The following is a 26,273-nucleotide window of genomic DNA, read 5'->3' on the forward strand; positions in this document are numbered from 1 at the left end:
AGAGACAGAGAGAAACAAACATGTAGTTCACTGGTCTTTGATTGTGAATGACACCAAAGCAAGAAAATGTAGATGTAAGTAGCAAATCTTCAGTCTTCATGCATATCTCTCTGTCTATCTATCTATCTATCTATCTATATATATGGAGAGAGAGAGTGGTATGTGAAGCTGAAGATAGTGACCTAATTTTCAGTTTTCTTTCTTTCTTTCTTTTTCTTTCTTTCATGCTTTCTTTCTGTCTATCTGTCTATATATGAAGACTGAAAATAAATATCTATCTATATTTGTGCCGGTATTCACAGGGGTTACACTTAGGGCATTAATTTTGTTGGTATACAAAATTCCTGGGTGAGAAAACCAATTAATCAATCAAACAAACATTTATTAAGTGCCACTACATGCCAGGCACTGTGCTACGGGATAGGGAAACAGAAAGAGGCAAAAAGCAGTCCACACCCTCAAGGAGCTTCCAGTCTAATGGGAGAAGACAACATGCAAACAAATACATACAAAGCAACCTGTGTGCAGGATAAATAGGAAATAACGAACAAAGGAAAGGCGCTGGAGTTACGGTTTGGAGGAGACTTCCTGTTGGAGGAGGTGAGATTTTAGTTGGGACTAAATAAATATGTTAGATTTGACTGAGTTTAGAAAGTTTAGAAAAAGGTAGAGCATTTCTAATGCATTTCTATTGAAGTGAACCTAAAGTACATCTTTGTTCCGTGGAGTGCTACATTTATTTCCAAGCTAGATATGAGTTAAATACTTTCTCTGAAATCTATACTATTAGAGAGGTGCCTAGGGCACTAAGAGATTAAGTAATTTGCTCAGGGTTGCAGAGCCAGTGTATATTAGAGGCTGGACCTGAACCCAAGTCTTCCTCTGAAACATGCTATCTACTTGTTGTTGAGTCTTTGTTCAGTTGTATCTGACTCTCTGTGACCCCATTTGGAGTTTTCTTGGCAAAGATACTGGAGTGGTTTGCCATTTCCTTCTCCAGCTCATTATACAGATGAGGAAACTGAAGCACACAGGGCTAAGTGACTTGCCCAGGGCCACACAGCTGGTAAGTATCTTAGGCCAGATTTGAAGTTGGGAAGAAATCTCTATCCACTGCACTACCTAGCTGCCCTTCTTTATCCACTATCCCTTTCTAGTTTGTGACCTTTGAACTCTTCTGCTCTCATCCCCCCCCCCATTTTTTCCCCCATGGAGGAAGAATCCAGTAAACTTTTCTGAAGTTTTGTATCTTGTAAGTTCCCTTTGCCTCTGGTCTCAGGGAGCAGGGACTAATACCCATTGTACAGCAGAGTTAAACTGTGAGTAGTTTTATTGAGGGAGCAGTGTTTTCATAGAAGTAGAATTCCAGAGTTTGGAAGGACTCTAGAAATTTTTAGGGAATAAATCATTAGCTTTATAATATACCAGGCCATCCCACTCATTTCTCTAGGATCTTCACTCTTGACTTTCTGGACTTTTCTGCCTCCTCTTCCCTCATTAGAATGTAAGCTCCTTGAGGGCAGGGAAGGTCTCTTTTGCTCATGTTTGTATTTCCAAGGTTTTCGCACAGTGCCTGACATGTAATAAATGATCTATCTACCCATCTTTTTTCATTGTGTAACCTCATTGAGCAAGTCCCTTCACCTTGTCGAGGAATAGGAAAGGGAATCAGCATGTATAAAGCATCTGCTATATGCCAGCCACTGTGCTAAGTGCTTTATAAATATTATCTCATTTGATCTTGCAACCGCCCTATTATAATATCCATTTAAGTGACTTGTGCAGAGCCATATAGCTATTTGGCCTGTCTGAGGCTGAATTTGAACTCAGGTCTTCCTGATCCCAGGCCCTGTGCTTTACCCACCATGCCACCCAGCTGCCAAACCTTAGTTTCCTCTTGGCAAAACCTGTAGCATCACAGGTACCTTCCTCACAGGGTTGGCATGTGACTGAAATGAGATAATTCAAGTAAAGCATTTCACAAATGTAAAGTGATGAGGTCTAGAAGTTAGGGGTGCTGGAATCTCAAAATTACAACACCCGGGTCCTGCCTGAAAGAATTCGACCCAAGCCTTCTTTCAGCCAAAAACAAGGTTTATTGAAGATTCGTCATATTAGCCAGACTCTTAAGGAATCTGAGCATCTGTGGGGTATTGGCTAGATTGTGAAAATCTGAGCATCTTAATGGAGACAAGGTGGGCCTTATATACAGAAAGACTGTGGGAGTGGCCAAGTAGTAGGCCACCACTAGGAGTGGCCAAGTAGTCTATGAGATGATAGAATTCCCGGGAAATGGAACCTAGATAGAATTAAGGGTGAGAAGTGGCCTGGGGCCATAAGACAATGGAGGGCTAGATGAGGTCAAGGATAAAGAATTGGGGGATTGGGTGTAGCCAAAATGAAAGACCAATTGATGGAATTATGGCTTCAGGGGAATGCCAGAGATCTCCTTGATCAAGTGGGAGAATTCAAGGACATTCCAAGGGTTTTCTAGGGCCCATAGACAAATGGGGCCCAAACTGGGACAGAGGTCTCACTTTGGGCCCATACCCCATCAAAAGCACTACACAAATAATACTTATTCACAATTTTTTCTTTTTTTTACAAATTAGGAAACTGACTACAAGTAATTCAGTAAATCTAGTATTGTCCATGCACATTACTGCTTTATTCTGTTTTTATGATGAATGCCCCAGCCCATCATTGCATTCTGTCATTTTTGGATAGGAAGGAATAAGGAATCCAAAGGGAAAAAATAAACTGAACGAACACACTTGGGGGCCTGGGGGGGGGGGGGAGAGTAGGTGTGGGAAGGAGAAACTGTCAGCCACCTTGCATCCTCAGAGCACAAGAATAAGTCCTTAAGCTGATTGAGTTATATTCTTAGTAAACATCCAGTGATTTATGTGCCTGAGTTCTAAACTGAGAGGCTTGTAGTCTAGAAGTCAGTCTTCCCTGAATAAAGTGTTTGGATTGAAATGTCTTTGGACTGGTAATCAAAGCAGATGCTCTGGGTTCTGATAATAAACAGTTAAGAGATAGCCTTGACCCAGCTTGGGAATCTTTGTAATGAAGCCTTAAGAAGATAGTCCTGCACATTCACCTCCTGCCTATTTAGAGGTCGTCCAAGGATCTTTTGTGTGTGTGTGTGTGTGTGTGTGTGTGTGTGTCTGTCTGTCTGTCTATCTGTCTGTCTGTCTGTCTGTCTGTCTAGCAGCGCTCTGTAAGCCTGGGAACTCTGGTGTTGGATTGAATTTAAACCACTCCCAGACAGCTGAACATTAGCTCCCTACAATCGGTAAAATCGCCAAGTTTCTTTTCCTTATTTGTTGGTTTCTTAGTTGTTTGTTTTCCTTGAACTATATGAAAAGCTCTTTTATTTCTTTTAAATGTATGATGGTACTCTTTAAATAGATAAGAAACTATTGCCATCAGCCTTAAATAAATATTTGTCCTGTGGAATTTGTCTGTGACCTTCACTTTGGCAGTGAATAGGTGTGAGTTAAAGTAACTGGTGCAAATTGACATTATCACAGACTAAAGCTGGAAACTGAGCTGGTAAAACTGGTGATACAGATCAGGGAGTTTGTGGTAGGAAATGTAGGTATGAGCGCTTGTTTTCTTGAGTATTCTGAAGTTTTAAAGAGGCATTAGGCATTATAAAGGATGTGTTCGCCTTTCTGATATGCTGTGCTCCAGTGTTGGGTTACTCTTGTTACCCCAAAGGCTTAAAATAGAAATTTGTGGTGTCTGATTAACTTAGCTCATGACTGTTCATTTCAGGAGGAATGTAGGAAATAATTATGCAGCTTTGTTCTGAGTTTGTGATTTGGTTGAATAACCTATATTCATGCAAGACATAGTGTGCTTTTAGTTTTAGTAATCACTTTTTGTAACTGGTGTGTGTGTTTATGTCTATGCTCACGCAACAGACCTTCTGTTTAGTTCTTGGTTTTTATTTTTATTTTTTTTGGTTTTGGGGTAGGGAGGGAGTGATCTGCTAGTCTATTCAAGCCTTTAGTGCTTCCAAAGGAATGTTACCCGGGTAGTTGGGAGGGGTCAGAATAGTGTAGGAACATGGAATGTTTGAGCTGGAAGAAAAGCCCCTTTTAGAGATGGTCAGGTTTAAACTCTTTGATCCCGGTTAGTGGGAGAGCAAGGTCTAGAGGGGTCTCCTAATTGCCCCATGCAGTGCTCCTGGAGTTCTAGATTTAGTACTGGAAGAAACCTTAGGAGCAATCCAGTACAAGGGCCTTGTTTTACAATTAAAGAAACACACAATCTAAGCATCATTTGTTACAATTAAAGAAACACACAATCTAAGCATCATTTGTAAGATTCGTACCCAGGTCCTCTGATGCCAGATATTAAACTTGCATTTCTTGCTCCTTATATGGTAAAGGTAATAAAGGAGGATGAAATGAATGGGGAATAGATGTTGATTCTTTAGAAGTAATTCAAAAATTCCTTCTCCTTGGTATTAAAAAAAAAAAAAAAGTTGAGTCGACAGAGTTTTGGCAGCATGTTTATCATGGTTAAGTACATTTTACATTGCTTCTAAGGAAGGCAGCTTACTGTCATCTTTTTTCTTTTTAAATGCCCTACCATCATTATTGTTTTTCTTTCTAAATGCCCGTTGTCATTTTTTTTTTTTTTTAAAGAAGGCTGAGCAAAAGGAAAACTCTGTTACCAGTATCTCTCACTCTTTGTGGGTGGGGCAGTGGGGTGATTTCTGCTTTCTGCCGTTGGCTGATTCTCTCCTCCCTCTGAGAAGTCTAATATGGGTTTTGCCTGCTAGTTACCTTTACCCTAGTGGGCAGCTGCTAGAGGTTCTGCATGTGACTAATGCCCTGAGAGACCTTGGAGGTTCAGGAAAGTGCCAGCCGAGCTGACATCAGCACTCTTCACCTCCATCCATCCTTCTGTTCTTACTTGCCCCCGGTTCTCTCCCTGGCCAGCGACTGGGGGCTGTTCAAGTAGGGTGGTCTCTTAAGAGGTTTAATGAAAGAATATTTGCTTACCTGTGCCTTGTTTGTCATGGAAAGCTTACTTATTTACCTTTTACTGTGTTTACTGTAACAAAAAAGGGGTTAAAAGATACTGGGACTTTTTGATGATATGAGCTTTCTACTAACCAGGAATGAGTGAGCCTAATAAACACTGTAATTTGATATCAGTAGGTTTTGGATTTACTTCCAGCAACCAAATACTATTTGGGGGGAAAATGACTTTGGAAATTTAGGTTTAAACAGGGTCAAGCCAATAACTTTCTTTCCAAGTTTAGAAAGTTATCTTGTGACTTGACTGTTAAAGAAAACTATCTACTGCTAAAACATCCGAACTCTAAAGTGTTCTGCTTTTCATCAGTCAAAGAAAACACAGCCAGACTTGGGGAAGAGAGGTGTCAGGAACTAGGGAAGAACTTTTGAGTTGCAAGTTATGTGCTTATTTTTATTTTTGTTGATGGCTTTTAATAGCCCCTTCATTTCCAAATATATCCCTTTCCCATCACAAATGGTGTAGGAGGGGAAGCAATTCAGCAAAACTAACAGACACATTAATTTTGTGTACAGTAGACTGAAACTTTGGGACATAGCCCCATCAGGAATTCTCTAAATTACAAACATTCTGATTGTGAACCCTATGCAATTAGCACCTTGTTATATGCTCTGGTGTTTTCTAATTGTTTGTATTTTACAGCTTAGTACTTTATAGTAAATTGGCTTGTTTGCTAATCTGCCACCTGTGTGTATCTTGACATCTCAATCAGATTAGCATAATGTTGCGGGGCCCTTCTGTACTCAGCAGTGGCATATTAAATGCTTAACTTGTTGATGAAAAGTAGTAGGCCCCAGCAGTTCCCTGGGCACTTGATAGATGCCATCTAAGATCAGGCAAAACAAAAAAAAAAAAAGAAGGCAAGTGTTGACAGTTTGCCTAACTTATTTTCTAGTCTCTTTATTCATTTCAACTCCATCTAACCATTTGTGAGGAACTTATTTTCTCTCCTTACTAGGCCCCAGTGCTAGGTAATAGGGATACAAAAATGAAATAATTAATCAACAGGTATTTATGCTGTGCTTATTGTGTGCCAGGTACTAAGTGCTATGGCTCCAAAAACCAAGGTGAAACAGTAAATGCCCTCAGGTAGCTCATAATCTAATCATGCACACGTATAAAGATGTACATGATAATTTGGGGCAAGAAGACCCTGGCAGCCAGGGGATGAGGAAAAGCTTCCTGTAGAAAGAGGGCAGTGATAGAACTAAGTCTTGAAGGTAACCAGAGAGTTTGAAAGGTGACAGGCATTCCAAGCGTGGAGGACAGCCTGTGCAAAGGCATAGGGAGGTGAGAAATAGAGTGTGTATGGAACTGAGTAGGCCAGGGTGGATGAATTCCTGAGTTCAAGGAGGGGAGTAGAGTGCCAGAAGGCTGGAAGAGTAGAAAGGGGCCAGGCTGTGAAGGGAGTGAGATGTCACACAGAGGACTCTTTTTTTTTTTCTTTTTGAGAAGCAGGTGGGAGGGAGGTGATGAGGTTGGGGGCCAGACCCCAAAAAGGAAAAACCCTGGACTTTCCCACATGGCCTAATCTCTGGCGTTTCCCTGAGGCTATAATCCTATCAACTGGCCTTTCTTTGTGGCTTTGTCCAATCCCTGTTACCCTTAACCTAGCCTGGTCCTCCATCTCTTACCTCCCTGTGAGTGTGGGGAGCTGGGGGGGCAGTCATTTCCCACCCTTAATCCTATCTTGGCTCCATTCTCCCTTGGCCACTCCTGGAGTTCTATTACCTCATAGACTACTTGGCCACTCCTAGATCCCTCCCATAGTCTTTCTGTATGTAAGGTCCATCTTGTCTCCACTAAGAGGCTGGGATTCCTAAAATCTAACCACTGCTCTGATTCTTATAATCTAGCCACTACTCAGATTTTCACAATCTAACCAATAGCCCACAGATGCTCAGATTCCTTAAGAGTCTGGCTAATATGGTGAATCTTCAATAAACCTTGTTTTTGGCTGAAAGAAGGCTTAGGTCGAATTCTTTCGGACAGGACCCGGGTGTTGTGATTTTGGGATTCCAGGACCCCTGACCTCTAGACCTTATCATATGGTTCCCTGCACCGGGAAAAACTGCCTAATACCAAGCTCTTCACCAGCTGGGACTGGAAAGTACAAGCCTCCCCTCTTCCCCTAATCCTTTTTTTTTTTTTTTTTTTTTTTTTTTTTTTTCCCTGTAATGGGTGGATTTCCAAACAACTAGGAAGGCTTGGCTTGGAAGTGCTTTTCGGGCTTGACGTCTCATGTTCCTTTAGGTCAGACAGCTACTACCTATCCAGAAGCATGGACCCAATCCTCTCAATTCTCTCAGTGCTGGGGACTTGGGAAAACTTAATGTACTTCTTTGGGCTTTTGGTTTTTTGGTTTATTTCCAGAGGCTTATTCCTAAATCCTCCTTTAAGGAGGAAGGGACTTCCAGCCTCCATACCTGCAAAGGGTCAATCCTCTTCAATTCCTGAATATTCGCTTTTAGGCTGTCTTTTATGAAATTGGGAAAAATTTAGTTTCTCTAAAGAACTAAAAGACAAAGCTGGTGTTCCTTTGCAACACTGTTTGGCCTTAGTATCACCTAGGAAATTACAAGGCGTGGCCCATTTTTGGGACATTACAGCAAAATACGCTCTCAGAGTTAAAACGATATTGTAGCAGAGAAGGAAAATGGGTAGAAATTTCCTACATAATAACTTTGGTCGAACTTTTTTGGGACCCCATTCTCAGAAAAGATTGTAGGATGCTCATAGCTAGAGCCAGCCCACAAATGGGGAATGGGGATCAACTAGACTTTTTGGATGACCCGCTTATGGCCCCCAGTGCTAGAGCACCCCCTCTTCCCATCCTCTATTAACACCGCCTCCCCAGCTTCTACCTGATTCACCTGATGGTGGATTTGGGGAGCCAGTCTGCTGTAATTAAGCCTATCTCCCTTTTCCCTCTGTGCCTTCCCATGTTCCCCAGAAGTGTGAAAGACAGTTGAGCTAATTATTTGGCATCAGAAAATTATGTCAAGCAACTTTTCATAATTTAGTTACTGCTAAAATAATTTGGCTATTGTTGGTTATTGTTTTAATGTGTAAAGTTGCCAAAAAGTGTGTTTGGGTTTTGTCTTGCTGAGAATTTGAAAGTATATAGAAATAATCTCTAATGATTGGCTTTTTACACAAGGACAAAGTTAAGTTTGTGATGTAAATCCTGGAAAAGTTTTTCCTGTGCTGTAATTAGTGAAACTTGTTGTTTGGGATAAAAGCTGTTGGGATTTATTTTGAGTTGTCTGATGGATCATAATAATCCATCGATAATAAATAATCCACCATCATAATAATGCCACAGGCTACTCAGAGAGAGTGTGATACTTGTAGGAAGGCACTATTGGGGAAAAAGATGAGAGGGCAATTTCAGATGGGATCCTCCTGGCTCAGTTTCCCCATTACGTTCCTTTGAAAAGGAATGTTACCCACCTGGCTATTCCTGAGTCTGGCTATGAGGTGGATTTAATACTGCATGGTTGGAAAACTAGATTATCTGAATCCAAATAGAGCTAAAGATGTTTTATTCTATATTTGGGCCCTAAATCTAGTCCCTTTTATATCTGGACCTTGCAGTCTTTTCTGTCAGATTTGTGTCTTCCAGGCTACAGGCCATTCACCTACAGTTGATAGGGAACAGTGGGTACCAGCCAATGTCATCCCCCCCATCATTCCCTGGATGCAGGCTGTGCTCAGTTCCAGTCCCTTGCCAGCGGGAAGCAGTTTCAGAAGCCAAGACCTTTGCCCCTTACCCCAAAAGAATTTGGATTCCATTTGTTTGAGGGGGGAATGATGAGGTTGGGAGCTGGACGCCAAAAAGGAAAAAGCCTGTGTTTTCCCACGTGGCCTAATCTCTGGTGTTCCCCTGAGGCTATGATCCCATCAACTGGCCTTTCTTTGTGGCTATATCCGATCTCTGTTACCCTTAACCTAGCCTGGCCCTTCGTTGCCTTACTTCCCTGTGGCGTCTGGGGCGGGGGGTGCAGGCATGGCGCAGCCCCCCCAATCCAACCATTTCCCACCCTTAATCCTATCTAGGCTACATTCTCCCTTGGCCACCCCTGGAGTTCTATTAACTGGCCACTCCTCGATCCCTCCCATAGTCTTTCTGTATATAAGGTCCATTTTGTCTCCATTAAGAGGCTGGGATTCCCAAAATCTAGCCACTGCTCAGATTTTCACAATCTAGCCAATAGCCCACAGATGCTCAGATTCCTTAAGAGTCTGGCTAATATGGCGAATCTTCAATAAATCTTGTTTTTGGCTGAAAGAGGGCTTGGGTTGAATTCTTTCGGGCAGGACCCGGGTGCTGTGATTTTGGGATTCCAGGACCCGTAAGCTCTAGACCTCATCAGAGAGGTGATCAGACCTTCAGGAAGAGAAGACATGGACACAAACATCATATTCTGCCTCATAATTAAGAGTCAAGAAAGGTGCCGATAAAGTGCTACAAGGAAATTTTGAAAGTTTTCCACTTGGTAGAACCAAAGAATGATTCATGGCAGATGTAGCAGCAGAGTTTGGTGGGAGGAGCAGAGTTTCAGGTTAAATATAGAAATAGTTAAGACAGGAATGAGAACAGGGGATGCTGTCTGGTTGGACTGTTGTGTTTTTTACATTTCACTGTTATTTGCCCATCCACTGAAGGGCTTCTGCCTAAACATCTTGAATACAAAGGAAATAGAAGGGGCAGCTAGGTGGCGCAGTGGAGACAGCACCAGTCTTGGAGTTAGGGGGAACTGAGTTCAAATTTGGCCTTAGACACTTGACACTTACTATGTGACCCTGGACAAGTCACTTAACCCCATTGCCTAGACACCCCCCCCCAAAAAAAGAAAGGAAGGAAATAGAAGACAGGCTTGTTTAAGCTTACATGAGAGTGTGTGAAATTCAGATCCCTTCATTTTGCCATTTGGGCAGCTTTATAAGAATGTGACAAAGAGTAGAGGCAAACTGGTGAGTTGAAGTTTCTCTATGGCTGTTATTTGGCTATACTGATATCTGTACTGGCCGCCGGCCGACCTCCTGCCGGCCGCACGCCGGTACCCGCTCCTCCTATAAGGAGCACACTACCAGAGTCACACTTACTCCCGAGTCTTCGGTCCTCAGCCAGATAAACACATAGAGACGAGCCATCGGGAGGCGCCAACACCAGAGCTTTATTCAGAGGCCATCACAGCAAGCCATCATAGCAAGCCCAAGCAGCAAGGCCAGAGCAACAGGGCAGGAGCCAGGAGAGAGAGCGCGTGATCTGACCACGCATGTTCCTAAATACCTACCTAGCCCCTCCTCCCCAGCCTGCTTACTAGCCAATGATTGTAGGGTCTGATACCAGAAGGGGCTGTCTGAGTTTAGCACACCAAGGGGGAGGGAGTGACGTAGGAGGCTAGGACCTGATACAGGGAGGAGGCATCTGGGATTGGCGCATAGACAAGAGTACATGACCTAGGAAGTCAGACTCAGACACTGGGAGGAGGGGTCTGGGTCAGTGCTGCACAAAGAGACCCAGGAAGTCAGGAAGGTCACAAGAGGCGTCTGGGGATGACGTTGCATATAGGGAGGGGACTAAGCAAAGGGAACTCAGTCCTCTGCCATCCCACTCCCACGTGGCACCGCCCCTTGCCTCAGGAGCTCAAGTTCCGGCTACTTCCTTGCACCCAGCTTATCTCACATAGCACTGCCTACTGCCTCAGGGCTTCTCCGTATCCAGCCCATCCCAGTTCACCACGACCCTGCCTACCACAGCCCCTGCCTCGACTTCCAAAATACCCAGATCTTACCCTACTCTTGCCACAGCGCCCAACCTTGTAGCTGCCAACATCAGACAGTCCCTCACAGATATCAGTATTGACCATTGAGTCTATTTCATGTTGCGTGAACAGAGATTAGTGAGAATAACAGTAATAGCAGCTAACATAATGCTTTAAGGTTTGCAAAGTATTTAACATGCTTATCTTACCATGTCCCAGTGAAGTAGGAAATATTATCATCCACTTTTTGCAGATGAGGAAACAGAGGCTGAGGGAATCAAGTGACTTATCTAAGGCCATGCAGCTAATAGTTATTGGTATCTAAGTCAGGATTCAAAGATAGACCACTTGTTTGAACATGGAGTAAGAACTGTTCACTACTAAGTACAAGATCTCCTTAATGCTCTTAAAAGGAATTTTTCAAGAGGAAAGAAATTGATCAAAATTATTTCTTAATTTGGCTTAAGACTTAAGAAAGTACTTTTAACTTCTGGTAGGAAAATTGTAGTCTATTTAGAAAACATTTCAATTATAGGATTTGAAGCAATCACAATGACTGGTGGGCCTGTCATTGATTATATTTTGGTCTGTGACTTTATAGCTGGAAGGGGCCTAAAGGCCCCTTGGTCCAGTCCAACCTTATAAATGGAGACTGGGGCTCACAGATGGTATCACCTTGTGAAATATTGAATTTGTTCCTTCTTTCCCCGCAGAACCTGGCCTAAGGGACAGCCACAACGGGACAATGCAGGCACATGAGTTATTTCAATACTTTCGAGTGCCAGAGCTTGGGGACTTCCGACAATATATGCGCACTCTCCCAACAAACACGCTAATGGGCTTCGGAGCTTTTGCTGCTCTCACGACTTTCTGGTATGCTACGAGACCCAAGGCTCTGAAACCACCGTGTGACCTCTCCATGCAATCGGTGGAAGTGGAGGTGAGTTCTGGGTCAGGGTTAGGCTGCTGTCATCTGTCACCTACATGTCCATCTCAGGTTCCTCATCTAGTGAAGGTTGAGGCATAAGCCATCATCCCCTGATAGCAGGGGCCGGAATGGAGGCAAATCTCTATATGTAACATCTATCTGTCTCTATAGATCTGTCTGTTTATCTCTATCACTGTCTATGTATCTCTATTTCTACCTATCTTTATCCATATACCTCTGTCTCTATTTATCTTTATCTGTGAATACATTTCTTTATGTAGCTAGCTCTCTAGCTCCATTTCTACATGCCTCTACATTTATCTCTATTGTCTATTCATCTCTATCTGTATTTTTATATATCTGTATCTCTTCATATCTGTTTCTGCCTCTTTATATCTGTCTCTTTTTCTGTATTTATCTATATATCTGTTCCCATCTATCTCTATCTCTGTGTTTCTATATCTCTGCTTCTCTATATCTTGAAGTCTGTGGCTGTCCTGGGACAGGTCCGGTCTACAGGACTTGGGAAACCTTGCTAGGGTCAGAGATTCCGAGGTGGCAGGGACCTCCCATCTTCTGTCTGGTCTGTCACTTACAGATGATAGAAGGAATCACGAAGGGAAGAAGCATCTCTAAGGAAAGGGCAAAGGGATAAGGATTTGTACTGTCCCTACTATGTGATGGGCACTTTGGAAAGATGTTCTGATTTGATCCTCACAGTAACCCTGGGAGGTAGGTGGTGCTGTAATCCCCATTTTACAGTACAGGGAACTGAACCTTAGGGATGTTAAGTGACTTGCCCAGGGGTCACACACCTAGTAAGTGTCTGAGGCTAGATTTGAACTCAGCTCTTCTTGACTTCAGACCCCATGTTTTATCTGCTGCACCACCTAGCTTTCTAATAAAGGTACAAAGGGTACCAGTACTTGAACCCAAGCCCTTTTACTCTAAAACCCACTCTTTTTCTGCTGTATGGCATGCTTCTCTTGGCCTTCCCTGTCACCTAGGAGCCCTTTCCCCCCTTCAGTGGGATTCTGGGATAAAACAGAGTCTGCCAGGGGAGCATCCTACCTGGGTTCTCACTGCAACAGAAGTAGATACTGTTATGTTGCAGGCACATCTATCTTAAGCAGGATTTTTATCATGTTGCGGATGCTCAGAAATACTGATCCTCTGTCCTTGCCATGGAAACTACCCTTTCATCAAACTGGGGACCTTGGTTCTGTCCTTTTCTGGCTCCCCTGTCTGCAGGGTCCCTTTCCCAGGGTACCACAGTCAATAATATGCTTTAAGGTGTTTCTGATTCTAATGCCAGATCTCTGTCTATTATACATATTGGCTTCCTGCTTTCCACGCTGCCCAAACATTGGGAGGAAAGAAGGGAGGAAATCAGCTCTGATTGTTGTACTTGGGCTTTAGGTCTGGATTCTGCATCCCACCTGTCTTCCCTTCCATGTCCACATGGGTCAAGATCAAACAAGAGTTGCTAGGATTGTAAAACCCCTTGTACAAATGATAGAAGGACGGAGCCACTGTGGAGGAGAAAAGCTGTTAATGTTCAGCCTCAGTGTCCCTCAAGCTAAGCAAAAGACCAGTGTGGGAACTAATAAAATCCTGGGCTGAGTATGATAGCCATATAGAACTCAACTCTTTTTAAAAAATTTACTTTATTCAGAACTTAAGAAATAAAACAAGCATTCCCATAACATAGTAGAATAGAAAGAAAAAATAGAAAGAAACTCTTGATTGTTAAAGTGAAACTTTAAAAATCTATAAAGAGCAACTTATTCTGACCCATACAAAGAAGGTGAAAGGGATAGGCTTTTGAGGGGGAAGGAATACAGAACAACTTTAATCTCACTGAATCATTTGCAAATTACTGCAAAAGTGGTAGGACTTTTGTTGCAGATGTAGTGAATGGTGTGGCTAGCAAATGCCTCCATGAAAAATTGCTATAAATGCATTCTGTTTAGGATGGTGGTTCTTAACCTGGGGTCTGTGAGTATGTGTTTAGAAAACTATTTTGGTAGCTGTATCCCAGTCTAATCAATGTTCTTTGTAATCTAATGTATTATATTTTATGCATTTGAAAATATGATTCTGAAAAGGAGTACAAGGGCTTCCCCAGACTGTTAAGGTGGCCCATGATGGGGAAAAAAAAAAGTTGAAAATCTCTTCCCTTGTCTTACTACCTGAATCAATCAGGTTCTTTTTTTTTTTTTGGCTAGGCAATTGGGGTTAAGTATCTTGCCCAAGGCCACATAGTTAGTAAGTATCAAGTGTCTGAGGCCGGATTTGAACTGAGGTCCTCTTGACTCCAAGGCGAGAGCTCTATCCACTACGTGCAATGCTAGGGACTGGCAGTACAAAGACACCCGCAGATAATGGTGGGTTGTGATTTTTGGCCTTAGGTGAACACAAAGCTACTTGAACATTATCAGAGCTCTTCTTAATGTATTTTTGTAAGTTTTGGGTGGATATGTGGAAAACTGGTATATGTGGGGGGGGGGGGGGAGAAATTAACAAAAACTTGGAATAATTCAGTCGATTTCATCAAGGATTAATTCAGTGCCTCTGAGGCCCCTGCTGTGGGGGAGCAAGTTCATGACCCAAAATGTTGCTTATTTGTATCTCATTTTCAAACAAATGGGAACAAAGTAACAACATTCCATAACTTTTGTCAGTCTGGTCTGGTAGCAGTCACGTTAACTTTCTCATTTTGCATGGTCACATTATTTTAAGACACTGGCTACCCAAAATTTGGGTAGGGGGAGTCTGAAGGGAGGAACATTCCCAAAAAGGACTTAGGTACTTACAGCCAGAGCTTTAGCCTTGCGCAGTCCAAGGTCTCAAACTCCAGGAGGATGAGACCTGCTTTGCGGTAAAGGTGTTGGGCACTTCAAATCGAGGACTAAAACGTAGACTTCAGCTGGGCGGCAGTTTAATCCTGTCACTTATTTTCTCATCTTCTTAGTTTTAGTTGAATTAGAATTAATGTAATTATCATTATTATTAGAGTTGGTTGAATAATTCTTAAGCCATAAAAGCATATTGGAGCTTTCATATCCATTTCCTCAGTTTGATGGTATGTTAATGCACAATCATTAGATTTCTGCTGTATTAGATGGTTAAGAAAAATACTGAACCCACCACAGTGGTCCAAGGGCCTGGTGTTCAGCACATCAGGATGCCGCAGTTAGAGGAATGGCCAACATGGCAGAATTCAGATCCGAAGGCTATCTGGATGAGCACAGACCGAGGAAGCCAGGGGATGGGGGTGGAGGAAGACCAGAACAAGGAATAGGAGGTCCAGGCAGGAGTCAGGTATTCTAGGGATGAAGATAGGTCTGAAACAGAAAGATCAAGGTCAATCCCTGGTGGGCAGAAAGGACAGAAACAATGCAGGTGAGCAGCCAGCCCAGGAATCAGGGCAGCCACCCGAATAGGTAGAGGCTCAGGCTGCTGATTGGCAGTGAGAAGATGTAACAGCATCTCTCGGTGACCTTCTCACAAATGGAGGAATCTTGGCATTGAATAGTCTCCCTGGTCACTGGGGCAGTAAAGGAGTTAAGATGGGAGTGGATGCAGTCATCGAGGAAGTCATCTGTGCTATGCTTTGCTGCCACGTATCCAAACTGAGGTGGATGGAGCTTAAGTGAGGAATGGTTCAAAACAGCAAACAAGGTGGAACCCACCCCCTTCTGAGGCAGCACATACACTTTCCAGCAGTTTTCATTGTTAAGAGTTAACCAGTAAGCATTTATGAAGAGCCTACTACGCGCCAGGCTCTATGCTAATAAACACTGGGTAGGCAGGGAGAGAGGCAAAAACAATCCCTGCTTCCAAAGAGGTCACCATCTAGTGAGGGAAACAACCTGTAAATGTCTAGATACATACAAGCTATAAATATAGGGAAATAATTGTACATATAAGTAAGATGCACACATGGATCTATGCATACACGTGTACGTACATGTACGTGTATGGATAGGTACATATATACATTTAAGTACCTATGCCTCTGTATACACACATGGGTATATACAGGCATACCTGGTTTTATTGTGCTTCGTAGATAATTGCATTTTTTACAAAATGAAGGTTTGTGGCAGCCTTGCTTTTAGCAGGTCCATTGGTGCCATTTTTCTAATAGCAGCTGCTCACATCGTGGCTCTGTCACATTTTGGTAATTCTCGCAGTATCTCCAACTTTTTCATGACGATTATTATATTGTTAATGGTGATGTGTGATCATTGATCTTTGGTGTTAGTATTATAGTTGTTTTGGGAAACCACAAATCATGCTCATATAAGATGGAGAACTTCATCAGTAAGTGCTGTATGTGTTCTGACTGCTCCACCGGTCAGCCATTGCCCTGTCTTTCTCCCTCTCCTCAAGCCTTCCTATTGCCTATGACACAACAATAACCCTGCGATGGCCTCTAAGCATTCAAGTGAAAGGAAGAGTCAATCTGTGCAGCAAACCTCATTGTTGTCTTATTTTAAGAAGTGTCCCCAACCACCCCAGCCGTCAGCACCCACCACCAGCAAAAAGATTATGACTCGATGAAGGCTTAGATGATGGTTAGCTTTTTTTTTTAAAGCAATAAAGTATTTTTGATTAAGGTATGTACATTGTTTTTAGATATAATACTATTGCACACTTAATAGACTTCAGTATGGTATAACATAATTTTTGCACGTAACTGGAAAACCGAAAGATTTGTGTGATTCACTTTATTGTGATGGTCTGGAACTGGATCTACAATATCTCCAAGGTATGCCTACATTTATGTGTATGTATGTGTGTATATGTTTGCTTGTATAACACACACACACACCTTCAAGTATTTGAAGGGCCGTCCTGTGCCAGAGGAATATTCTTGTTCTCTTTGGCCCCAGGGGGCAGAACCAGGAGAGTACTGGGTGAAAGAGGCTTAATGTCAAGAAAAACTTCCTTCTCAGGATCTCTCTATGCTATGTGTGTGTGTGTGTGTGTCTTCTGCCATGTATGTATGTACATATTTGTACAAATCTATGTATGTATGCATATTGGCAGTACTCAAACAGAGAGAAGATGAACCTGAGAAGGAAGTTTTTCTTGACATTAAACCCAAACTTTCCTCTTGGCAGCTTTTAGCCCATTGCTCTCCTGCTTTTCTGCCCCCTGTGGTGAAAGACAACAAGAGTGATTCTTCTTGCATGGGGCAGCCTTTTGCCACTTGAAGACAGTTATCCTGTTTTCACTGATTTTCTCTGGTGTCAGGATCCCAAACCTTTAAAGTGGAGCCGTCTCTCCTGAGGTTAAGGTGCTCCACCTTCCTCGTTGCCCTCCTTTGGGTGTTTGGTAGCCTTCTAAAATCTAGGTGTCGAGCTGAGCCCAGTCTGCTAGGGCTAGTCTGACTCACACAGGTTATTGTGGTATTAGCTTCCTGGCTGTCCTCTCCCACTACTGACTTACATTAAGCTTATATTCCTTAAAATTCCCAGGTCTTTTTCAGACAAACTGCAGTCTAGCCATACCATCTTGTTGTTCAGTCTTTTCAGTCATGTCTGGTTCTGCAAGACCCCATTTGGGGTTTTCTTGGCAGAGATACTGGAGGAGTTTGCCATTTCCTTCTCCAGCTCATTTTACAGGTGAGGAAACTGAGGCAAACAGGGTTAAGTGACTTGCCTAGATTAACATAGTAAGTATCTGAGGCCAGATTTGAACTCAGGAAGATGAGTCTGCCTAACTCCAGACCCAGCGCTCTATCCACTGTGCCACCTAGCTGCCCCTTGCCGTCTCGTACTTCAAAGTTTATCTTTTGAAGCCAAGTGTAAGACTTTACATGTATCCCTATTAAATTTCATCTTTTTTTTTTTTCCATTTCAGTCCAATGTTCTGGCCTCTCAAGATCTATCTTCTAGGCCATATCTCTCCATTTTTTCCCGTAAGAATAGCATGAGAGGCTTTATGCTTTGTCAATCATATCTATAGCATTCTCCTTATGTACCAGTTAAGTAACCCTATCAAAAAAAGGGATAAGGTTAGTCGGGAATGATTGTTCTCAGTGAAGCCATACTAGCTCTTTGTAATCATTGTTTTCTTTTCTAACTGTTCACTAACATTTTGATAAGATTTCTAGAGTTTTTCTAGGAATCAAAGTTGATTTTGCTGCCCTTATGGGTTTGCAGGCTCTGTTCTCTTCCCTTTTTTGAAAATTAGGACAAAATTTGTTCTCTTAATTTCTCCATACTTATCTCATTTATTGCTTTCTTAGTCCCCTTCTGTCTTTTCCAGTCCTTGGAAATGAAAACAGAAGGCAAGGAAGGACTAATTCATTCTCCCCTCTCTGTCATCCATGTTGTCACTATTTTTATGGAACCATGGCCAAAAAAAAAATGTTATTGATGCCTTTTATCCAAACATCAGTAAGTTTACACATTACACCACTCCTCATTGAATTCTTCCTTATGTCGAAAACCCAGCAAATAAGCAAAAACATCCAATGTAAATGACCCTGTCTAAAAAGTACACAATATTCTGTTCTGATAGCCAGCCCCCTGGCTGTTTGCTATAAAGATTTTTTTAATTATCTATTCTCTTTGGATTTCATTGTTTTTTTAAAATTTCTTAAAGTGCAACTTCCTTTTAGTGATCTTTTCATATACGTTGTTGTTATCCTTTATATGTTGTCCATTACTTTATCATATATCATGCCCTATTTGATGGACACTCAATGCTTGTTTTTTAACTGTCTCAGTATATTTGATTTCCTTTGTAATCCTGTGCATTTTATTATGCAGTTAAAAGCATGATTCTGAAAAGAGGTCCATAGGCTTCACCAGACAGCCAAATGGGCCCAGGACCCAAAGAAAGGTTAAGAGCCCCTGTCTTGGAATTTTTTTTTTTTTTTTTTGGTGAGGCAGTTGGGGTTAAGTGACTTGCCCAGGGTCACACAGCTAGTTAAGTGTTATGTGTCTGAGGCCGGATTTGAACTCAGGTCCTCCTGAATCCAAGGCCAGTGCTCTATCCACTGTGCCACCTAGCTGCCCCAGAATTTCATTTTTGAGAGCTTTCCATCCCTCTATCCCTCCTGGACTGACTTCCTCTGGGAGAATTTTGGTACATGAGATTACAGTCATCCTTCCTGTAATGCTCATAAAATCTAATCTCCTCAAATCTAGGCTGCATGTCAGATTCTGTCCATCTTTCCTCTCCATTTCTATCACAGATTCTAATACGGAGGGGGTCTGCCCTTCCTTGCTGGTGAGAATAAGATCCAAAATGGAATTTTCCCTTAGTGGCTCCTCCTCCGTTTTGAAGGAGGAAAATATCATTAAGGCAGGTCAAGAAGTTATTAGTTGCTTTGGTTTTGATAGAGAATGAGCTCCAGCTGCTCTCCAGGTAATAGAACTCCCTCATCTCTCCTCTGTGCCAGGCTTGTGATGTTTCACAGACTTAGCTATTTCCTCTTTCTAAGTGGTCTGTTGTATTCACTAATGACTCTATCTGACAGTGTGCATGATGTGAACGATCTGGCTTAGCTGAATATTACCATAAGCTTTTTGTAAACTAAGTCTCTCTCTAACTCGATCTCTCTCTCTCTCTCTCACTCTCACTCTCACTAACTCTTTCACTCTCCCTAACTCTCTCATTCTCCCTAACTCTCTCTCTCACTGATTATGTGTGGTGGTACTATGTATAACCTTCAGTTGTCCTCTGTAATGTTTTCTAGATGAATTTGTGCTTCCTAAACTCATGTTGTTTTTGCCAACTACTTTTCTCTGTTTGGCAAGTAAATATTTAAGGAGCTAAGTCCACCTCTGGGCTTTTTTGCTCTCCTCTTTATGGCACCGAGTGAACTTTTCTTAAACCATCCCTTTTCTGAGAATTTTAACCTGCAGAGTCATGACTTTTTGAAAAGGTCTATTTGACCTTTGACTATTTGAAAAGGTCAGTATGAACTGCACACTCTGCCAGCTGATTTAGCCTTTCTTATAATTTGTGCTCATGCTGACCTTTGCTCTAGTTGGTGACCAGACAGCCTTATTGGTGGTGACCTTCCTATCAGTTGTTTCTTGCCAGTTAAGTTAGGAGGAATGCTTTGTTCTTAGACCTTTCAGATCTCTTAAGAAATTATTCATGATATATGAATGTGAGGCTTCCGAGTAGTCTAAAGCCTTTGACCTTTTTCAGTTCCTTTCTTAACCTTGAACCATATAGTTCCCCATCCTACCCTGTATCCACTTAATGCAATGAAGTCACCAGATATCAAGTTATACACTGAATTAGTTTGGAGAACCCTGTTAGTTCACTCAGAGAATGTCTCTACTTCATCTTCTAACAGATGTCAGTGCAATTTACACTGTAAATCTCTTTGTGATTGTCTCCTTTCCTGTATTTATCATGAGCGTTGAAAGGACCAATGCCAGAGTTCTCATGAAATGTTTCTTGCTGCCCACGGTCACATAATGAAGCTTTCTCTTTCCAAGGTGAACCTGTTAGCCATTCTCTTGCTGAAACTTCTTTGTCCTTTTAGCATAATTTCTAGTGAGAATGCCAATATGGAAGTCATTAATTTGCTCCAGTAGTCAATCATCTCATTTGATTTTTTAACAGATACCACATTTAGAGAATCAAGAGCCCAGTGAATGTAGGTGGTCCCAACAGTGGATTCTTAGTGGAGATGGGTGAGTGGGTTAAGTAACAGGGAGGCTGTAGAGAAGGCACCAAGGTGACATTTTTGTAAGATAAATATTTGAGGTAGCGAGGAAGGAAATTCTTTTTGAAACAGTTACTGGAGTTGTAAGGACTTAGTTGAAAATCCACAGTTGTTTTAAACATCCTAGGCGAAGAGATTGCCAGGTAGGAAAATTGTCCAGAGGTTCAAAACTTTCTGGAAAGTTGATACAGGGTAGTGATTAGGTTAAGTAAAGTTCTTCTCCCTCTGAGACTCCCAGTTCAGGAGGCTCAGGTTTAATGGCATGATACTCATAACCTGAGACCATGCCAGATGATCTTTCCCAAGCACCTTTTGTTTAGACTTGTGACTTGACCTTGTTTCTGTCATAAGCCTGTATTGTCTAATGTGCAAAACCAGTTCATGGGCACAGCTCATCTTGCACAGCAGAGTTGTGACACTTCCATGGCAGCGAAACCCTGGGTTTTACACAAAACACAGGAGACCCTGGCTACAAGAGAAGGACCTAGGTGGAGGGACACACATTGACAGTGGCTTCTTTCACCATCCAGATTTTTTTTTTTTTTTGGTGGGCAATGGGGTTAAGTGACTTGCCCATGATCGCACAGCCAGTAAGTATTGTATGTCTGAGGCCGGATTTCAACTCAGGTCCTTGTGAATCCAGGGCCTGTGCTCTTTTCACTGCGCCACCCAGCTGCCCCCTCACCGTCCAGATTCTGTGCTTCAAAAACATGAGCATATGCAAAGTGAGGTGCAGGCTTAGGAAGAACACCCTCACCAAACTTTAAATTTGTTATTGGTGTACAAAACATACAGCTCCCCACAGCTCATCTTGAGAGAAGTGGGGATGTTGAATGCTGTACAGATAGACGAGGATGGTTTAGAATGGGCTTAGAGATAGAGTGAAGCAATTTTGAGGGAGAACTTCAAGGTCAGCGAAGGGAAGGAGTTTTGATTAAAGTAGGGTGGGTGATGGTAGAGACCAACTGGTGACATCAAAAAAATACTTAGAAATGTTTCATAAACTCCCCTCCCCCCATTCCTACATCTCCTCAGGTATAGGTTCTGTACCTTCTCTTTCATAAGGTCGTAGACTTAGAGCAAGAAAGGATGAAGGAAGCCATCAAGCCAAACTCCCTCATTTTATAGGTGAAGAAACTGAGATCCAGAGAGGGTGCTTGCTAAGGTCACATGGTTAATAAGCCAAAGGGGGATTCAAACCCCGGGTCTTCTTCCCTCCCAAGTCCAATTCACTGTCCCTTTGTGCCAGACTCCAGGAAAGGCACCAGCCAACTCTTAATTATTCATTTCTGTATGGGGGCCAGCTGCTGATAGGGCAAGCAAGACTCTCCTCCCAAAGCCTGTGCCATTATACTGACTTGAGTGTAGATAGACCAGAAGACCAGGAAAGACGTGAATGCCCTGGGACCTCTGGCCCAGGTACACCAGAGACACTGAGGGAGGGCTCACAAGGTATTTATTGGCCAGGATCTTGTTATTGTTCCTGAACATCTCCAGCATCCTGCAAGAGACTCTTCCTAGCGTGGACCTCCAGGGAAAGCCACCTAGGTAACCAGCCTCCCCGGGGGAACACTGTTCTCTCCTCTTGGCTCTTTTGCTCACACTCCCAATAATGGAGCAGGACAGCAGGTGGTCTAATTTAGCTCCTATTTCTGGGCCAGTGTTTCTAATCTGCTTTATATAATCTTGGCTGCAGGAAGCCTTGGTGTGGGAAAGAGGCCAGTACCCTGCCCTGGTTGGGTTCAAATAATAGGATCTAAAGTTAAATAAAAGGGACTTTGAAGATTTTCTTGTGTGCAGGACTCCTTTGCCAAACTGGTGAAGCCTATGGACCATTTCTTAGAGTTGTGTTTTTAGATGCATAAAATAAAATATATATGATTACAAAGGAAGCCAAGGGTTGGTGGAAATAAAGATGTAAAATTTTTTTCCCATTCAAGTTCATAGGGCTGCTCCCCTAAAATTTTACCCATTGACCTCAAGTTAAGAACTGCTGCTTGAGTCCAGTTTCTTCAAGTAGAGAGATTTGCACAAGGTCACCTAGGTTAGGAAGGTGAAAACCCAGATCTTGTGTCTGAAGGGCCAGGACTCTTCCCACTTACACCAGGAGGGCTCATTGGCATAGTTTCATCTTCTCAGCCACTCCATGGATCAACTACCCTGCCTTCCTGATGGTGGCACCAAAAACCACTGTTGAGAATAGTTCAGGTACTAAGGAATCAGAGCCTGGACTTGGGTTGGGGTAAGAATGGAAAGGAAGGGAAAGATCATGGATGCTAGTATGCTAGGCCTCCCTTTCCCTAGTGACTCACTGAGTGTACTTAAGAAATGTTAGGTACTTAATAAATGTTGAATTGAATGAACACATTCCTGAGGATCTTTTATGAAAGGTAAATTAACCTGTCTGAAGGAGCAAGAAAGCCTAGATTTTGACAGAGTAAGGGAGTTACTTTTTACTTTAAGGAAAAGTCTGGCAAGGGATCAACTTGTTTAAAATGTGTATATAAATATTTATTATAAATGTAAAGTTAAGTACTTTAACTCATTTTGGAGAACTTTTAAATGTTAATGACAGAATTTCTCAAACTCTTACGGAGTGACTTCTTAACTATTTAAACTGGAACTCAATGGAAACCTTCTGGAATGGCTTTTTTAATAGCATATTGTGAAACCTGTCTGGGAAGATGCATAATTCATGATTATTCATAAATGCATAATTCATATAGAGTAAATGACAAATTTGGCGTCAGTAGGTAAAGAAATATTTCCTGCCCTTGAAATTTAGGACTAACCTAAATGCTGACTTTAGGGTTTAGGAATCTGTAAAAACAAGAAATTGAGAGTTGTTTGTTTGCGTTACAAAAGGATTCACCTCAGGGGTTCTATTTCAACGGCCAGAGTAGGAAAATAAGTCTTTTTGAATTCACAGTGTAAATTTAGGGGAGAGGTGAAGGTTAGGATTGATTTTAGACCAATTCAATTGATGCAACTTTTCAAAAACACATGCTGCATAAAAAGTGTACCTGTACACAAATACCAAATGCATCATGGAATTCTAGATAAAGAGCTGGAAGGAAACTGAAGTGTGTTATGAAAGTGTAAAATCACATGTGAAGTAAAGGTCAGAGATAGGGTTTGAACCTAGGTCTTTGACATCAGTGCCTATGTCCTTTCCACTCTACCATGCCAGCAGCTGAGTTACACCCTCTAAATTGGCTTGAGAAGGCAGTCTCAACTGATGTACAAAGTACAAAAATGATCAATTTAATAGCTTCTGCCCCAAAGCAAATCTTCCTTAGATTTGCAGTTCCTGCCCTATTATCAAGAGCGAGGATACCCTGAATGAGTTAAGATCCTTGCTCTGGCATATACATGAGTCTGAGTTTTGTTGTGCCAAAACTCCATGAATGGGCAGAGGTGAGAATGGGGGGCGGGAGGGTACACTGCCTTACCCTGATAGAGTTGTCTATAGGGAGGAGGAAGAACAGATGCATCTACAGAAATGCTTGCTGTGTTACGTTTCAAAGCAAGTGCTTGGACATATGAATTGGGTCATTCTTTGAGACAGAAGGTGGAAAACAAATAGAGCTTCAAAGACCCTAAAGGCAGAGAGAGTTGGGAAATCAAAGATTGAGTCAGGATCAGTAAAGGTAGAAACCCAACCTTCAAATACATTTAATATTTAAGGGATTTTTCCACTGGAGTCCTGACTCTGAGTTGTTGGGTTTTTTCTTTAGATGCCTGTAATGGAGAGGTATTTCTGGGTTCTTGGGCTATCCCATCAAAATGTGGGCTAATCCTGCCAAGCTGGAAAGACTTAACTGACATGTCATCTAATAAGGATTTTCCCCTTTTTTGTTGTTTTGTTTTATTGACACTCTTTCCTCTTTAAAAAAAATAATAATAATCACTGTCAGTTTTCAATCCCCATTGAATGCTCCCTTGGAACAAATGAGTACAGTCAAGCAAATGCCAGTCAACACATCAACTTTGTTGACAACTTTTCTTTCTTTCTCTGCCATATTGGCAGAGTGATGGAATCATAAGTAACTTGAAATAAGTGCATCCTTAGAGATTTGAGTATGGACGGTAGCCCCCTGACTTTCTTGGGATCTTTCTTCAAGTCCAGTTACAAGTATAAGTTGGCCTGAAGAATGAATATGTTATTAAATGTAACAGTTATGTCCTTCCCCTCTATCTATCCTTTTCATTTCTTCTGACTTCCTGGTAAAAAAAAAAATGATTGATTTGAGTGATGCAGTGTATTAGGCTGTGATGCAATCATAGGACTGGTCCAGAAACAGAGAAAGAAAGGCTGAAAGCCAAATTTCAGAATTGTGATTGATCTCTGAGATTAATTCATTATAACTTGTGTCACATGGTAAGATTTAATAGCTGGGTGACCTTCAACAAGTTCTAGACCTCATTGGCCTCAGTTCCTCATTAGAACATAAGAATGTTGCGCCAGGTGATCTGCAAGGTCACTTTTCAGTGCCCATTAATTCTGTGATCCCATTTACCTGCCACACTCACTGAATGTCTGTATTTTAAAAGTGTAGTCACGAAGCATTTCAGTGAGAAATGACGGTGCCCAGTGTAAGAGAGGGATGAGTGTAGGAGGTGCATGAAATAGGCTCTTATGGTTGGTTATAGGTTGGATCTCCTGGGTCTGAAGCTCATCTTCTCAAGGCCCCTTCCCACTCCAGAATGGTGTGGTTCTGTATTGGGAAATAGGCTTTGGCAACCTTTGGGATATACAGAGCGAAGGGCAGAGATGAAGGCTTATGCCGCTGACCCCTAGGACCCTGGCTAGGTGTGCTGGAGGGGTGGTACTGTGGCCTTTTTGGAAATGGAAGTTCCATAGGAAGAGGAGGGAGATCGTGAGATCACAGGTCTGGAGCTTCGTAGAAGGAACCTCAGAAATCATCTGGTCTAACCTCATGTTATAGCTGAGGAAACTGAGGCCCAGAGAGATGAAGTGATTTGCCCAAAGTTACTTATGCAGGTACCGAGTGCCAAAATTTGAATCAGAATTCTCTTAACTCCAAATCATTGTGCCATGTGGTATTGAAATTAAAGTTGGGCGAAAGGAAATTAAAGGCAGCTAGGCATCATAGTGGATAGAACACTGGATTTGAAGTCAGGAGTTGAGTCTTGAGTGTGGCCCTGGGCAAGTCACCTAGCCTCTATTTACCTCAGTTTTCTAATCTCTAAAATAGGTATAATAGCAGGATCTACCCAAGGTATCAAATGAGTTAACATGTAAAGCATTTTTCAAATCTTAATATGCTATGTAATGTTAACTCATATTAAGGAGAGCCATCCTGAGATGCCTTTATGGCCAGTAAAGAAAGCTCTTGGTTAGTTATGTGAAGCTATGACTTACTTATATATGTGTTACTCCATAAGGACCTGTGGCGTTGGTGAATGTGTCGTGGGAGAGGAGTCCTTGGAACAGGCCAGGAAACACTTCCTGATTATACTTTTCTACTGAAGTCATTTTGTCAGTTTAGAAGAGAGTGGGCATGAAATGATGCTATAAAAGAAAAATAACCAAGTGCCCCCAACTAGCTCACTCCTGAGACACGTCTTCACTTTGTAACTAGCTCTAATTGTGTCTTGTGCCACAAAGAAATATTCTTTGACCATCAAGTTTTACAGAGGGTTTCCACACTTTAATCTTTCTACCAATGCATGTCTGAGACCATATCCTCAGTCACAGAATTTGAATTCAAGGAGAGAGAGATGACAATTGAATTTTATTGGGAATGGAAGCTTATAATCACCTCTCACAAGGGAACAAAACTTT

At 42.1% G+C, this 26,273-nt stretch overlaps 1 protein-coding gene across 3 annotated transcripts in view; it reads left to right on the top strand.

Annotated features, from left to right (window-relative positions):
* The window catches only part of ACSL1 (acyl-CoA synthetase long chain family member 1), an 88,343-nt gene that overhangs the window by 20,939 nt on the left and 41,131 nt on the right, over nt 1-26,273 (top strand). For all 3 annotated transcript variants that reach the window (XM_027837396.1, XM_027837395.1, XM_027837397.1), the window contains one exon: nt 11,543-11,769. In XM_027837396.1, coding sequence (XP_027693197.1) covers nt 11,575-11,769 — 195 coding nt within the window. In that variant the 5' untranslated portion in view covers nt 11,543-11,574. The remainder of the gene's footprint in view (nt 1-11,542; nt 11,770-26,273) is intronic.

Source organism: Vombatus ursinus, unplaced genomic scaffold (genome assembly GCF_900497805.2).
Source record: "Vombatus ursinus unplaced genomic scaffold, bare-nosed wombat genome assembly UNPS02014821.1, whole genome shotgun sequence".
In the NCBI taxonomy this organism is placed as follows: Eukaryota; Metazoa; Chordata; class Mammalia; order Diprotodontia; family Vombatidae; genus Vombatus; species Vombatus ursinus.